This window comes from Caenorhabditis remanei, chromosome I, assembly GCF_010183535.1.
Source record: "Caenorhabditis remanei strain PX506 chromosome I, whole genome shotgun sequence".
In the NCBI taxonomy this organism is placed as follows: domain Eukaryota; kingdom Metazoa; phylum Nematoda; class Chromadorea; order Rhabditida; family Rhabditidae; genus Caenorhabditis; species Caenorhabditis remanei.
Window position 1 is genome coordinate 13,936,102 of NC_071328.1, and position 15,764 is coordinate 13,951,865.

The following is a 15,764-nucleotide window of genomic DNA, read 5'->3' on the forward strand; positions in this document are numbered from 1 at the left end:
GCCGAGTGGTTTAAAGCGGCGGTCGTTTTCCAAAGCACGCCAGTTCGGTTTTGCCCCCTGGCTAAGTTTCTCTCCTCTTCCCAAAACCGTTGCGGACAGCGCCTCAGACAACGCCCAATTGTCTTTTATATATAAGAATGATGTAGTTCACTGCACTGTACTCGGGCTGCCAAATATGGAGGGAAACCGCTTGCTTTTCAACACATCCGCTCTTCACTTTTGAAATGTGGTCGATAGCGCAGTTGGGTGTGCGCTTGCTCGGTGTGCGGTTGGTGATGGTTCGGCTTTTTGTGCTGGCTAACTTCTTTTTGCTTTTGTTTTAGCTCTTGTGAATCTGAACTTTTGAAGAACTGCTAATATTTTAGACTAATTGTTAGTACGCCACGCTTCTCACAACCGCGCTCTACCCGAACCAAAGAAAATTGTGTGCGAAATTGAGAGACTCAGAGAAAAAGAGGCATTTTTCTAGGGAATTTCGGTGGAGCGCGGTTGTAGGCAACGTGCCTAGCTAAATCTATTAGAGATCGAAATGGAAAAGTGAGAAACGGCGTACGATTTCTCGGTAAATTCAGGACGGAGTTTTACAGAAGTTCTATTGAAGTTTTTCCTGAATAGTTGAGAAAATCGATAAGCAAAATATGCAATTGCGCTCTGCCGCACACAGTATGAACTTGAGTCGCAACGCAGCCAAAAAGCAGTCAAATAAAAACATGGTTTCCAGAAATCGAAATCGACGACAAAATCGGTGAACATTCGATTAAAGAAGCAAGGGAAAGCGGAAGGACCCGGAAAAAAGTTTTGAAGTGAAGCTCCACTCCATCATCTCAGTCGATGCTTCAACACTGTATTCATGCTTCGTAGTTTGTTCTTCAGATTGTTTTCCAATTTTCCATCATTTCCCGCCGGATTCTAGTTGTCTCCCATCATATACAATAATCCTCCCGCCCTTTAATTGACTTGTTGATCCAGATTCCCATGATGATTGCCGATTTCTGTTCATAGCAGTCCATTTCTCTCAATTCCAAAATCTTTAGTTTCAAAAGATCCCCCCCCCCCCGAGTATTTTTGTTTATGCACCTCATTAGTTTCAGACTATTCTTCTCTAAACAATCGATTATGTTATGCACTCCCGTTTTTATTCCATTGTGTTTGAGCGTTTCCAGGTTTCACAAGATAATTACCACTCGATTGTATCATTAGAAATCTATATCTCTTCCTTCCCTCCCATTCTGATCAAATGGTTTTTTTTTCTGAATTCCTTGTGATGCCCTATTTTTGCTCCCAAACTCGAATGTTTTATATTAAGATGGCTCTCGTGTCTAATCAGAGGGACTCTCATGTAATTTTCTAAGTGATTCATCTATTATTTTTAAGTTAGTTTGTGCCTCTGTATTCAAAATCCAACTTGATTTCTTGTCCCCCCAGATTGTAATCTCAATGTAAATTGTGGTTATACCAGTTCTATGCCCATCCATTTCCTCACATTCTAATCAAAAGTTGTTTTTCTCAATTCCCCTGGACTCATTTCTGTGTCTATCCGTGAGCCTATTTGCTCCCAACTCGATTGTATTCTTTTGAGAGGGCTCCCGTGCCTAATCCGATTGACTTTTCTGTAATTTTTTGATTATACTAGTTCTATGCCGATACATTCCCTTGCTCCAACCCGTTTCTCTTTTCCTCCCAAACTCGTTTGTACTGTTTTTTGTGAGGGCCCGTACCTAATCCGCGGGACCCTCATGTAAATGTAATGAATAAAGTAAAACAGAATCCAGAATCCACAAAGAATTCAGAATACAAGAATCCAGAATCCAGAATTCAGAATCCTCCATTCAGAATCCAGAATCCAGAATTCAGAATCCTCCATTCAGAATCCAGTATCCAGAATCCACAAAGAATGCAGAATACAAGAATCCAGAATCCAGAATTCAGAATCCTCCATTCAGAATCCAGAATCCAGAATTCAGAATCCTCCATTCAGAATCCAGTATCCAGAATCCACAAAGAATTCAGAATACAAGAATCCAGAATCCAGAATTCAGAATCCTCCATTCAGAATCCAGAATCCAGAATTCAGAATCCTCCATTCAGAATCCAGTATCCAGAATCCACAAAGAATTCAGAATACAAGAATCCAGAATCCAGAATTCAGAATCCTCCATTCAGAATCCAGAATCCAGAATTCAGAATCCTCCATTCAGAATCCAGTATCCAGAATCCACAAAGAATGCAGAATACAAGAATCCAGAATCCAAATCCAGAATCCAAGTTTTCAAAAAAAAAATTTGTTATTATTTGACGTGAGTCATCTAAACTTTGCTGTTTTCGGCTTCATAACCTTTCCTAGCCCCGCCCTACATTTCGCTTCATTTCTTGACAATTTACAATCGATTGTCTGTTTATTCCTTTCGTCTCAAAACAATTTTTGTTAGAGGTAATCTATTTTCTCGACGAAAAAAAACAAGAATCCTTATGAGTGAGTTAAGCAGAATGTTCAGCATTTATCATACCAATCTTTTAGACATTTTGATCATATTGATCACTGCCATATTGGCGAATGCGGTTCCAATTATAAGGGATCTGCCTCCTGAACCAAATATTCCTCCAAATGGAGATTCTAATCTTTCTGAAGGTGAGTATACTGACTAGTATATATGTATTACAGTAAACCTATTTTCAGATGTGCTCCATCGCACTTCCAATCCATCCGAGATCTATCAACGATTCTATCGAGCCAGTGGTAAGTGAACATTTTGAAACCGCCCCGTTTTGAAAATAAACTTTTTAATTTCAGACCCCAACCTAGACACCCATGTGTCCAATTTGAAAAAGGTGGCTCGAATCACGAATGGAATTTATCTCATCCAAGGAATAACTTCTGGAACCATCGACTCCGATGAGCTGATCTCTGAACTTCTACGCTTTGGACATGTTAAGCTATCGGACATCTCTGCCATCGACATTTCAAAAGTCGAAAGTGCTATTGATGATATGAAGTCTCTTCCCGTTCAATTGGTTGCTACGACAGAAATGGGAACAGTGGAGAAAGTATTTGACGGATTGAAAGCGGTGTTGGCTGAAGTGGATGGAATTGGCAATTTGACAGAATGGACTCATGAAAAGGAACATTTCAAACAAGAGATTAATCGTCTTGCTGAAAACGGATTGAATAGGACAGACATCAATCTTTTGAGAGCTGCTCTTGTTCCTTGGACAGATGTTTATACCAAACTAACTAAAAAAACCCCGGCAGCAACTACCGACAATGTTAAAAAACTGAAGCAATCATTGGAAGATGTCAAAACGATTATCCAAAAAATCCTAGAACCTGGCTCAATCTGGCAATTCATCAACTTCACTTCTGCTGCCGATGGAATCTCAACAATTCTGAAGGCTGATCGTGGTGTCGACGCCTATTTGAATCATTCACGTTCTCTGGATATGGATGATGTAGCTGGAAAAACTTATACTGAATACATGGAATCAATGAAAGAGAAACTCAGTAATTTGATGGGTCGTATGGATAATGTAAATGTAAGTGTTAACCGGTTTGAGAAGGGCCAGAGCAGCACGAAAGAAATCTTTCCGCAGCACGTATGTTGACAATGCCTGTAGGTCCAGTCGAAGACCAGGACACAATCATAACCCAGGGAGACTCCCTGTATGCGCCGTATGAGACCCGGTTCCGCAGAACCTTCGGATAAGCTATGCAAATGACAAAACAGTACACAATTTCTCAATGACCCGTTTATTAAGAGAAAGATAGGGACAAGAGAAGGGGAAAATCCATTGACAGGAATTGTGGAGCAAAATGCGTAGGAGTAAAACCTCGCTCCCTAGAGGGATGCGAGGAAACCTTTCGGTTCTCCTTCCTGTCAGGTAAAACCTGTTACCTAGAGTTTCGTAGAGTTTTGTAGGGTTTTGTAGAGGTTTGGTAGATGGTTTAGAGGGGAAAAACGAGGGGAAGGAGAACAGATAAAAGGGATAAAAATAAAGGGAAAAATAGGGGAAAAATCCGTCACCAACGGACCGCAACGTGGCGTCAAAAAGTAGTAGCTACAGTTTTGAGCTGATCTGGCGCCATTGCACCAGGCCAACTCTTTACGCTTGCCGGCTGCGTCAATGCTCCGTGCCTGATAATAGTTTTTGCCGAGTTTAAACACCACCATACTTTCAGATCGCGTCGAAACTGCTGGCATCTCGTGGAGAAGTCAAAAGACAACTTCATTATACATTTGGATTGCCTAAAGGTGCATTGGACCTTTCGCGTTTACCTTCTGATATATTTGATCCGTGGATTGCCAAGGTAGTCAAAACGAAGAGATTGGAAGTTGCACTCGGTCAATTGAAAGGTCTTGCGGCTTTATCTAAGGAAGTAGACGACTCTATTGGAAATGATGCAAAAAGAATTCGGCGTCTGGTGGATATAGCCGAATTGATTTCCGACTTTTCCAACAATATTGACAGTGCAAAATCTGGAATTGCTCAAGGATACAACTGCACAAAACCTTATGCAAGTGATATTGATAAAACTTCATTCACTGCCTTAAACAAAACATTACAAGAGATTGATGCAAAACTGGATCGGTTAAGAAAAAAGAAAGATGAGCTATCGGGGTATGTGCAGGCTGGAATTCTAGAAAGGTGTAATGAGATCATTGCAATTTGTGAGAAAATGACAGCCGACGGGAGTAATTCTCCAACGATTGTGAAAGAACTGGAGGTATACGAACATCTAGCAGACTTGGGTGTAACTTTCCGAAAAATTGACTTATTGTCAAATGATATATCTAATCTGATTACAATAGACGGTGATGCAAAAGCTGCTAACTCCAGCATGGATTCTTTGAATAAATATCATGACAAGATATCAACTAAATACTCAGATTACTTCAAGTGTCTGCAAAATCAGCATCAATTGAAGTTTGTGTTCGAAGCAATCGATGGACTCAAGCAGTTTCGTGGTTGGAAAGACGATACGACCTACTCTAAAACGTTGACTGATGGATTGACAGTGGTGAAGAAAGTGGCCGACATCAAGAGTGGTCTGGATAATATGAAGACGTCGATCAAAGAACTGAGTGAGTTGAAGACACCGGAGACAGATGCTTTGAAAGCTCTCAACGATGCGTCGACACATTCTCAAGTCATCGGGAATGCGGTACAAGGACTCTCTGGTATGGCTGAGGTTTTGGAACAAGATAATGATCTTAGGAAAGTCGTTGACAATATCGGTGTGGTGGAGAGTGGAAAACAGAAGACAAAGGACCCAAGTCTGAATGAATTGGTCAAACTTTCGAAAGATATCACCCCGATGCTCGCTTCGTTGACTACCTTCTCGACGTCATTGGCAGAGTTCTCGATGTCAGATACACTTGTTGAGCAGTCTGATATATTCTCATCTGCCAAAAAAGTGCCCGGAGTCACTGGTGTCTTTTCGAGTATGATTCGAGCAGTTGAGGAATTGAAAGAGATCAGTCCTCTAGATGCAGCTCAGTTGACGAAAGTTGAAGATGGATTGAAGAAGATGGATTTGTTGGATCTGGATTTTGCTGGATTTCATAAGAGTTTCGATGATTCAAAGGACTCGTTGACTGCTATGGACTTGTTCTTCGCAAAAACCCGTAAAAAGTTTGAGCCGACAACACCGATACCGACTCAGAGACCGACACTTGGCCTGGAAACTTCCACTGGAGACATTGTGAGTTCTGGTGCTCAATCAGCTGCTGGAACAGATGAGGAAAAGAAAGAAGAGTGAGTTATATGCTATAAAAGTGATATCTAATTGTATAATTTCAGCAATGATGCTCTAAAATATGCTGGTGGCTCCGTCGCCTTCTTTTTGGTTACTCTAGCTATTGTCTTCTTTCTCCTCTACAAATTCCAGCGACCATGGCTCATGAAGGTATTGCCTTGTTTGTGTTGGAAGAAAAAACAAAAACCGGAACCAATTCCATCTCCCTTACCTCCAGTACCTCCAAATCCTGCAGCGGGTCAAAAAAATCTAATACCGTCAGTACCTGCATCAGATAAACGTTCAACAAAAACTCGATCAGATGTGAAACGAGTTATACAAACAGTAGATATTATACCACCTCGACCAGCTCTACCGACACCTGAAGACTTGCTGAAAATTTTTATCGATTACTTAATGGCTCAGTTCGAGGCAATTCGCTTAAAAAACAACCTGGAAACGGTGAACACTCTTTTCTGCAATTACGAATTCTACAAAGTTGGAATCGAAGCCGATAAAGTGATCGTCGATAACAGCAAAATTGTTCCCAACGTTTTGACAGAATGCAGGTATTAAAATCGCTCTATTCTCTCAAATTTCAATTTGAAACATTTAGATCCGATCATCCTCTATATAGTGAACATCGTCCGGTTATCAGTGGATATGGCGATCGATTCACGAATGACTTCTTGCACGCCAATATCCTTCATTTTAAATTAGGAATGCAGTGGATTATGACAGAGACACCACAAATTGCGTCGGACGGAAAGAATTCGACGGTTGCGAAATTCTGGTGGTTGGCGAAACAGTACAAGACTCAGAGTATTGCCATGTTCACTTCCAATGACGAAATTAGTAAGTTCTGATATTGATTTTTTACAGTCCGGTGCGATAGGACATATGAATTTAGTTTTTTTGTGAAAAATGTCCAACTATGAGAGGGTAACTATTGATCCACGTTTATCGCAATCTTATCTTTAAAGGCGCATATCTCAAAAATGGGCGGAGTTATAAAAAAGCTGTCAACTGCAAAAATTATCAACATGGCATTGTACATATTTTTGTAGTTGACAACTTTTTAATAACTATTCAAGCTTTTGAGATATGCGTCTTTAAAGATGCTAGCATTGTGGTGATAAAAGAGAGAGAGCAGACAACGAGAGACTCTCGTTTCTCTGCGTCTCCCGAGTTCTCGTGTTGAAAGTCATTCATACCGTCTTGACACGATGATTTCAAAAATATAAATATTATAGTTCGAATACAAAAATTGACTTCGGACACATTTGGGGAGGAAATTCGAAGAATTTTTTACAAATCTTTGGCTATCTCACTGAGTTTTCAGTTTTCAGCTCTGAAACTTACATTTCTGAAATCAGCGTTTCAAGACACTTCGAATGATTATAAAAATGAAAAATTTGGAGAAAAAGTGGAGGGAAAGAGGGCGGCGCAGAGAAGTTAGAGTGTCTGACTTCTCTGCGCCTCTCCCCCTCGCGAGTACTGTGTAGTACATATGATATTAAATCATAGCTCTTCAACTCTAGATGCAAAACATGTATAATTTCAGAAAATATCAAATGCGATCAGTACTACCCTCAAAAGGCTGGAAATGTATTGAAAATTGGTGACTTGACATTAAAATGTACAGAACTCAAAAAAGATTTCGGCGATTCCCTGGAAATCCGGACCATAACTGGAAGCTTTGGGTATTTTAGACGGGCGGTGCTCATTCCAAAAATGATTTTCCAGCAATGAACCCCCGTTCACTGTGACCCAGTACGTGTTTACTGGCTGGCCAGCATCACCATACCCGTCTTTATGGAAACCTCTGTTGGCGATTTATACCGCTCTGAAGAAAGACACCACACCGGCAATAATCCATTGCGTTGATGGTGTTGAAAGAACCGGCATGTTTGCATGTGAGTATATGGGGGGTTACTAAATCTGCCGTTTTCTACCAAATTCAGTGAAGTTTAGGTGTTTTATAGCAATAAAATTTCGAAATATCCACTAAACTTATTTTCAATATCCAAAAAATTGGTTTTTTCCACTGAAAACATTTTCAAAGCATTTTTATCGCGTTATGCGCACAGTAGACTTCTGACGCGTTTCCTGTGTCGCTGACGCCTTAAAAGTAGATTTTGGAGTGATAGGGTGCAGTCCGTTTCGCAACCAGACTCATCATGCCCGAACATCAGTTTTTCAAAATGTCTTATTTGATGCGGCGGCGAAAATTCCAAAAATAAATTAGCGAAAACACCCAGTAAATACCACAATTACAGTGTCTGCTTACATGGTTGATTACGTCAAAAGACACCGTGAAGTGAACTTCAAAAGGTGCTATCAAGATGTGGTGACTCTCCGTCCTGGTGCCGTTAATTGCATGTCTGATTATGCTTTTTGCGGACGTTTTTGTCTGGAAATGTTGGCTGATGTAAGTTTAGTTGTTGCAGAGTGAGAGAGAGATAGAGAAACCGTTTATAATACCAGGAGACAACATTGGATTCACCGTCTCGACACTCTTACACAGAGCTCAAGGATAGCTGGGATCGAATTGGTGAGGAGCATCGGAGAAGAGAAAATGGGACTAAAACGAAGGAGACAACTGAGAAAGGAGAATCAGAAAAAGGGAGAAGTAAAGAAAAGACAACAGAGGAAAAGCCGAAAGAAGAAGTGAACGATGAAGGAAAAAGGAAAGGAGAAGACTCGCTGGATAGTAGACAATTTGATGAGTAGATAACTATCCATTACTTGTGTTTAAATTTCTGACTATTTAAAAGTTTTAAAATAATCTGTATTATTTACGTCATATAAAATGTGTTTCGCAATTTTTTCTTTTAACTTCCGAGATATATATAGGATAAGACGGGCAAAGAAATGGTGCTGGAAGGTTGAAGTACAAGAGTGTGAGAGAGCGCAGACTTTTAAGGTGCATATCTAAAATGGCAGGAGGTAGCAAAAAGTTGTCAACTGCAAAAATAAAAAAATAGGTTTGATCTACAAGAATCATACACATTTGAGCTTGATAAACCAAAAACAAAGTGTAATGCACAATGTAGAGAAATAAAGTTGTAAACTTTAAAAAAGTCGAATTTTATAGTCGGTAGAGCTCTCATAGCTCCGCCCACTTTTGAGATATGCGTCTTTAAAGATGAAAGAGACGCAGAGAAGGCAGACACTCTAACTTCTCTGCGTCTCTCTTCCTTCTCAAGTCATGTTTATAGTCATTCGAACCGTCTTGACATGCTGATTTCAAAAATTTTATTTATATAGCTAAACTCCAAATCCACTTTCTTTCAAAATCAGTCAATCATTCGAAGCGTCTTGAAACGCTGATTTCAGAAATGCGAATTTCAGAGCTAAAAACTGATAATTCAGTGAGATAGCCTAAGTTTTGTGGAAAAATAGGTCTTAAATTTTTAAAATTTTTCACAAATGTCTCTATATCTCTGTAAAGTTTCGGACTTTAACTATAACAGTTATATTTTTGAAATCAGCGTTTCAAGACGGTTCGAATGACCATAAACACGACGTGAGAGGGCGGAGAGACGCAAAGAAACGAGAGTGTCTGTCTTCTCTGCGTCTCTCTTCTAGCTTACCATCTTTAAAGACGCATATCTCAAAAGTGGGCGGAGCTATCAAAAAGTTGTCAACTACAAAAATGTAGCCCTGGTTTTGATCTACATGATGAATATAAATTTTAAAAAATTTGGAAAATAGTGGACCAAAGAGGCGGGTTGTTAAATTAAGCCGATTTTCCGCTGTCAGATTTTACAGATTACACTGTAATTCGGGAAACTTTCAGTTTTCAGCTCTGAAAGTTATATTTCTGAAATCAGCGTTTCAAGACGGTTTGAATGATTATAAATATGACTGATTTTGAGAAAAAGTGGAGGGAGGAAAGACGCAGAGAAGTTAGAGTGTTTGTCTTCTCTGCGTCTCTCGCCATCTTTAAAGGCGCATATCTCAAAAGCTATCAAAAAGTTGTCAACTACAAAAATATGTATAATGTCATGATGATCATATTCATAGTTGACAACTTTTTGATAACTCCGCCCACTTTTGAGATATGCCAGTTTTCGGACAACGAAATTTCGGATTCTGAATTTTAATCAAATTTCATAAAATTTGACTGGTTTTTTTTTGAAATAAGACTTTATTGAATCAAAAGAATACAAAAAAGAGTTTACATTGAAAATTTCAGAGAATTTCAGAAAAAATAGGTAGATCAGAATGTTAGGGAGTGGATCGGTGCCGGGCGAGGTCTGGAACAAAACATTACGGAATAGGCCCCGCCCCCTTTTCCAGCCAATCCACTCACTCATGGTGCTTCAATCCTCGGTGAAGACCGTCCGTGGGTGATGCTTCTCGATCCACTCACGAACCAGGGTCAGCTGGAAATTCACATTTTTTGTCGATTTAGGCGTATATCTCAAAAGTGGGCGGAGCTACCAAAAAGTTGTCAACTATAAAAACGATCAGGATGACATTATACATATTTTTGTAGTTGACAACGTTTTAATAGCTCCGCCCACTTTTGAGATATGCGTCTTAAAAGATAAGAGAGACGCAGAGAAGACAGACACTCTCGTTTCTCTGCGTCTCTCCCGCCATCTCACATCGTGTTTATAGTCGTTCGAACCGCCTTGACGCGCTGATTTCAAAAATATAATTTTTATAGCTCAAAACACGAAAATGACAGAGATGTTGAGGCATTTGTGAGAACATTTCGAAAATTTCAAATATTTTTGCAGAAAACTTAGGTTATCTCACTGGGTTTTCAGTTTTAAGCAGGGAAGTTTACATTTCTGAAATCAGTTTCGAGACGCTTCAAATGATTATAAACATGACAACTCTTGAGAAAAAAGGAGCGAGAAATGGAGGCGCAAAGAAGTTAGAGTGTCAGCGTCTCCTACCTCTCTCATCTTTAAAGGCGCATATCTCAGAAGTGGGCGGAGCTACTAAAAAGTTGTCAACTATGAAAATGATCAGCATAAAATTATACATATTTTTGTAGTTGACAACTTTTTGATAGCTCCGCCCACTTTTGAGATATGCGCCTTTAAAGATAAGAGAGACGCAGAGAAGCTAGACACTCTAACTTCTCTACGTCTCTCCCGCCCTCTCACATCGTGTTTATAGTTATTCGAACCGTCTTGTCATGCTGATTTCAAAAATTTTATCTATATACCGTCTCCGCAGGCTGAAATTGTCGGCGGATAGTTTTCCCATCGAATAGAAGCATGGGGCTCTGAGTGGCGGGTGTCATGACAATTGGAGTCGCTCCAGAAACCTTCTTGTTCTTCTCACGACGACGTTTGGCTTTTTCTGCCTTCATCTTCTCATGGACCATCTGAATCAGCACGGCTTCTGGTGTCGGTGACGTCACCTTCTTCGCCTTCGGAGCAGCCTTTGGAGCATTCTCGAGAAGAGCCTCCCGGTTGATTATGAATTTTCCACATCTGAAACAATCGAGACGTTTTGAAACCAAAACATTTAGTAAGTGCGCTCTACCGAAATTCCCCCATTTCGATAGAGCGCAAGTGCAACACCCAATCAAAGACTCACTCCTCACACATGTCACAGTCAATTTCCTCTTCTCCGGGTACTTTTGACTCCATTGCCATCTTAATTACCTCAGCAATATCAATTATTGATTGATTTTTGTTTCCAACAAAAAAAAAACATTCCAGAAGAATAAATAACCGGGACACGTAACTATTGGTTCACGTTTATTGCCCTCTCATCTTCAAAGGTGCATATCTCAAAAGTGGGCGGAGCTATCCAAAAGTTGTCAACTACTAAAATAATCAGCATAACATTATACATATTTTTGTAGTTGACAACTTTTTGATAGCTCCGCCCACTTTTGAGATATACGCCTTTAAAGATAAGAGAGAGGGAAAGGCAGACGCAGATATTTGTGCGACACTCTCGTTTCTTTGCGTCTCTACCTCTTATGACAGTTATATTTTTGAAATCAGCATGTCAATGCGGTTTGAATGACTATAAACACGACGTGAGAGGGCGGAGAGACGCAGAGAAACGAGAGTGTCTCTTACCTCTGCGTCTCTCTCATCTCTAAACGAGCATATCTCAAAAGTGAAGAGCTACCAAAAAGTTGTCAACTACAAAAATGATCAGCATGACATTCTGCATATTTCTGTAGTTGACAACTTTTCTCTACCTCCAACCACTTTTGAGATATGCACCTTTAAAGATGAGAGAGACGCAGAGAAGACAGACACTCTCGTTTCACTGCGTCTCTCTTCCTTCTCAAGTCGTGTTTATAGTCATTTGAAGCGCCTGGCCACGCTGATTTTAAAAATATAAATATTATAGTTCAGTTCCCAAAAATGAGAGGGACATGCAGACATTTGTGAAAATTTAAGCCATTTTTGAACAATTTTTTCACAAAACATAGGCCATCTCATTGAGTTTTCAGTTTTCAGCTCTGAAATTCACATTTCTGAAATCAGCGTTTCAAGACGCTCCAAATGATTATAAATATGACCGACTTTGAGTGGGGGAGAGAGCAGGAGACGCAGAGAAATTTGAGTGTCTGGATTCTCTGCGTCTCTTCCTCTCTCTCTCATCTTTAAAAGCGCTTATCTCAAAAGTGGGCGGAGCTATCAAAAAGTTGTCAACTACAAAAATGAAGATATAGTTTTGATCTACAAGAAAAACTAAATTTTAAATTTCAGGAACAAGGGGAATAGGCGGTTTGGAGCTATGAGCAGATATGTTGTGAAATCACATTTTTTTGGGATTTTCTTCACGTTCACTTTTAATATCATGGTTTCGAAACATCCGGTTTCAAAACGTCTCTGATAGTGTACGTCTCTGATAGTGTAATATTTGGAAGACCGTTCAGGAACAGATGAGTAAAAGCTTTAATTGACAATTTCAAGTTTTATCTTTTTTTATTAAATTTTGAAAAAAAAAAGTATTCCCACGTCACTTGACCTTACCTTTTTCCATTCCCCGACCTCCGTGTCTTCCCTAGCCCCGCCCTACTTTTCCCATTCATTTCTCGAGAAGTTAAACTCGACGATCAAAAATTCCGGAAACTTTTTCCCTGAAAAGTAACTGCTCCCCGTCTCAAATCAAGACGCAACGATACGTTCTGATGAGTGAGTTAAAGAGAGCCCGTGAATTATAAAACTATAGAGTTTCAGACATTTTGATCATATTGATCACTGCCATATTGGCAAATGCGGTTCCAATTATAAGGGATCTGCCTCATGAACCGAATATTCCTCCACTTGGAGATTCTAATCTTTCTGAAGGTGAGTATACTGACTAATCTTTCTGTATTACGGTTGAATTATTTTAAGATGTGCTCCATCGCACTTCCAATCCATCCGAAATCCATGAAAGATTCTATCGAGCCAGTGGTAAGTGAATATTTCAAAACCGCCCGTTTCGAAACTAAAGGTTTTATTTCCAGATCCCAACTTGGACGCCCATGTATCTAATCTCAAAGTGGTCGCTCGTATCACGAATGGAATCTATCTCATCCAAGGAATAACTTCTGGAACCATCGATTCCGATGAGCTTATTTCTGAACTTCTCCGTTTTGGATCTGTCAAACCATCGGACATCTCTGCTATCGATATGTCAAAAGTCCAAAGTGCTATTGATGATATGAATACGCTTCCTGGTCAGTTGACGGCAACGAAAGAAATGAAAAAAGTGGAAAAAGTGTTCGAAGGTCTAAAAGCAATCATTGCTGCAGTGGATGGTATCGGTAATTTGACCGAATGGACTCATGAAAAGGAGCACTTCAAACAAGAGATTAATCGTCTTGCTGAGAACGGATTGAATATGAGTGACATCGATTTGTTGAGACCAGCTCTTACTACCTGGAAAGCTGTTTATACCAAACTAACCAAAAAATCCCCGGCAGCATCTACCGATGATGCTGAAAATCTAAAGAAATCATTGGAAAATATCAAAGAACTTATCCCAAAAATCCTAAAACCTGGCTCAATCTGGCAATTCATCAACTTTACTTCTGTTGCCGATGGAATGTCTCCGATTCTAAAGGCTGATCGTGGTGTGGATGCGTTTCTGAATTATTCACGTTCTCTGGATATGAACGATGTAGCTGGAAAAGCTTATACTGAATACATGGAATCAATGAAAGAGAAGCTCAGTAATCTGATGGGTCGTATGGATAATGTAAATGTAAGTGTGAACCGGTTTGAGAAGCGCCAGAGCAGCACGAAGAAATCTTTGCGCAGCACGTACGCTACAGTTTGAGCTGATCTGGCGCCATTGCATCAGGCCAACACTTTACGCTTGCCGGCTGCGTCAATGCTCCGTGCCTGATGATGGTTTCTGCCGAGTATAAACATCACCATACTTTCAGATCGTGTCGAAACTGCTGGCATCTCGTAGAGAAGTGAAGAGACAACTTCATCACACATTCGGATTGCCAAATGGCGTATTGGATCTCTCACGTATATCTTCTAATATATTTGATCCGTGGATTGCCAAGGTGGTCAAAACGAAGAGATTGGAAGTTGGACTGGGTCATCTGAAAGGTCTTGCGGCTATTTCTAAGGAAGTGGACGAGTCAATTGGAAATGATGCAAAAGGAATTCAGCGTCTGTTGGATATAGCTGAATTGATTTCCGACATTTCCAACAACATTGACAGTGCAAAATCTGGAATTGCTCAGGGATACAATTGCACAAGACCTTATGCAAATGATATTGATAAAACTTCATTCACTGCCTTAAACGAAACATTTCAAGATATTGATGCAAAGTTGCTTCAGCTAAAAGGGAAGAAAGATGAGCTATCGGAGTACGTGGAGAGCGGAGTTCTTAGAAGATGTGACGAGGTCATTGCGATTTGTAAGAAAATGGAAGCCGACGGTAGTAATTCTCCAACAATTGTGAAAGAACTGGAGGGATACGAAAGTCTTGGAGACTTAAGCGCTCAGCTTACACAAATGGAGTTCTGGATCGATGCTATATCTGTGCTAAAACCAATAATATCTGATGCGAAAACTGCTTACTCCAGTATGGATTTTTTGAAGGCATATCATGACGAGATATCAACGCAATACTCTGGTTACTTCAAGTGTCTGCAAGATCAGGATCAGTTGAAGGTCGTGTTCCAAGCTATCGATGGGCTCAATCGGATTCGTGGTTGGAAAGATGACACGGCCTACTCAAAAACATTGACTGATGGATTGACAGTGGTGAAGACAGTGGTTGATGCCAAAAGTGGATTGGAGAAGATGAAGGAATCAATCAAAGAGCTGAGTGAGTTGAAGACACCGGAGACAGATGCATTGAAGGATCTTCCGGAAGCAGCGACACATTCTAAAGTCATCGGAAAAGCTGTGCAAGGATTGGCTGGTATGGCTGAGGCTTTGAAACAAGAGGATGATATAAAGAAGGTGGTGAACAATATAGATGTGGTGGAGACTGGAAAACAGAAGTCAACAAATTCAGAAGACGTGGCAAGTCTAAATGAATTGGTCAAACTTTCGAAAGATATCACCCCGATGCTCAATTCTTTGACTACCTTCTCGACGTCATTGAGTAAGTTCTCGAAGTCAGATTCACTTGCAGTGCAGTCCGATATATTCTCCTCTGCCAAACAAGTATCCGGAGTCACTGGTGTCTTTTCGAGTATGGTCAAAGCAGTCGGGGAATTGAAGAAGATCAGTAGTCCTCCAGATGCTGCTCAGTTGACAAAAGTGGAGGAAGGCTTGAAGACGATGGACACGTTGGATCTGGATTTTGCTGGATTCCATGAGAGTTTTGATGGTTCGAAAAAGTCGTTGACTGCTCTGGACTTGTTCTTCGCGAAAACCTGGAAGAAATTCCAGCCAACAACACCAATACCTGCTCAGAGACCGACACTTGGTCTGGAAACTTCCACTGGAGACGTTGTGGCTTCTGATGCTCAATCAGCTGCTGAAAAAGATGAGGAAACGAAGGAAGAGTGAGTGATAAGCTATAAAAGTTAAGTCTAATCTATAAATTCTCTATAATTTCAGAAATGACGATCTAAA

The 15,764-nt window shown here is 40.2% G+C and overlaps 2 protein-coding genes across 2 annotated transcripts; one reads left to right on the top strand and one right to left on the bottom strand.

Moving 5' to 3' along the window:
* Positions 1-2,487: 2,487 nt before the first annotated feature.
* Positions 2,488-8,464, top strand: GCK72_003070 (uncharacterized protein; the record flags this gene model as incomplete). The annotated part of the gene is made up of 10 exons (XM_053723791.1): positions 2,488-2,629; positions 2,678-2,737; positions 2,792-3,531; positions 4,175-5,751; positions 5,797-6,300; positions 6,348-6,586; positions 7,296-7,434; positions 7,478-7,647; positions 8,011-8,162; positions 8,219-8,464. The coding sequence occupies 10 exons, from the start codon at positions 2,488-2,490 to the stop codon at positions 8,462-8,464; spliced, it is 3,969 nt and encodes a 1,322-aa protein (XP_053592436.1).
* A 1,595-nt stretch (positions 8,465-10,059) lies between these two features.
* GCK72_003071 (uncharacterized protein) lies at positions 10,060-11,355 on the bottom strand (the record flags this gene model as incomplete). The annotated part of the gene is made up of 3 exons (XM_053723792.1): positions 10,060-10,122; positions 10,920-11,190; positions 11,297-11,355. 3 exons carry the CDS (start codon positions 11,353-11,355, stop codon positions 10,060-10,062), a joined length of 393 nt encoding a protein of 130 aa, XP_053592437.1.
* Between the last annotated feature and the right edge of the window lie 4,409 nt (positions 11,356-15,764).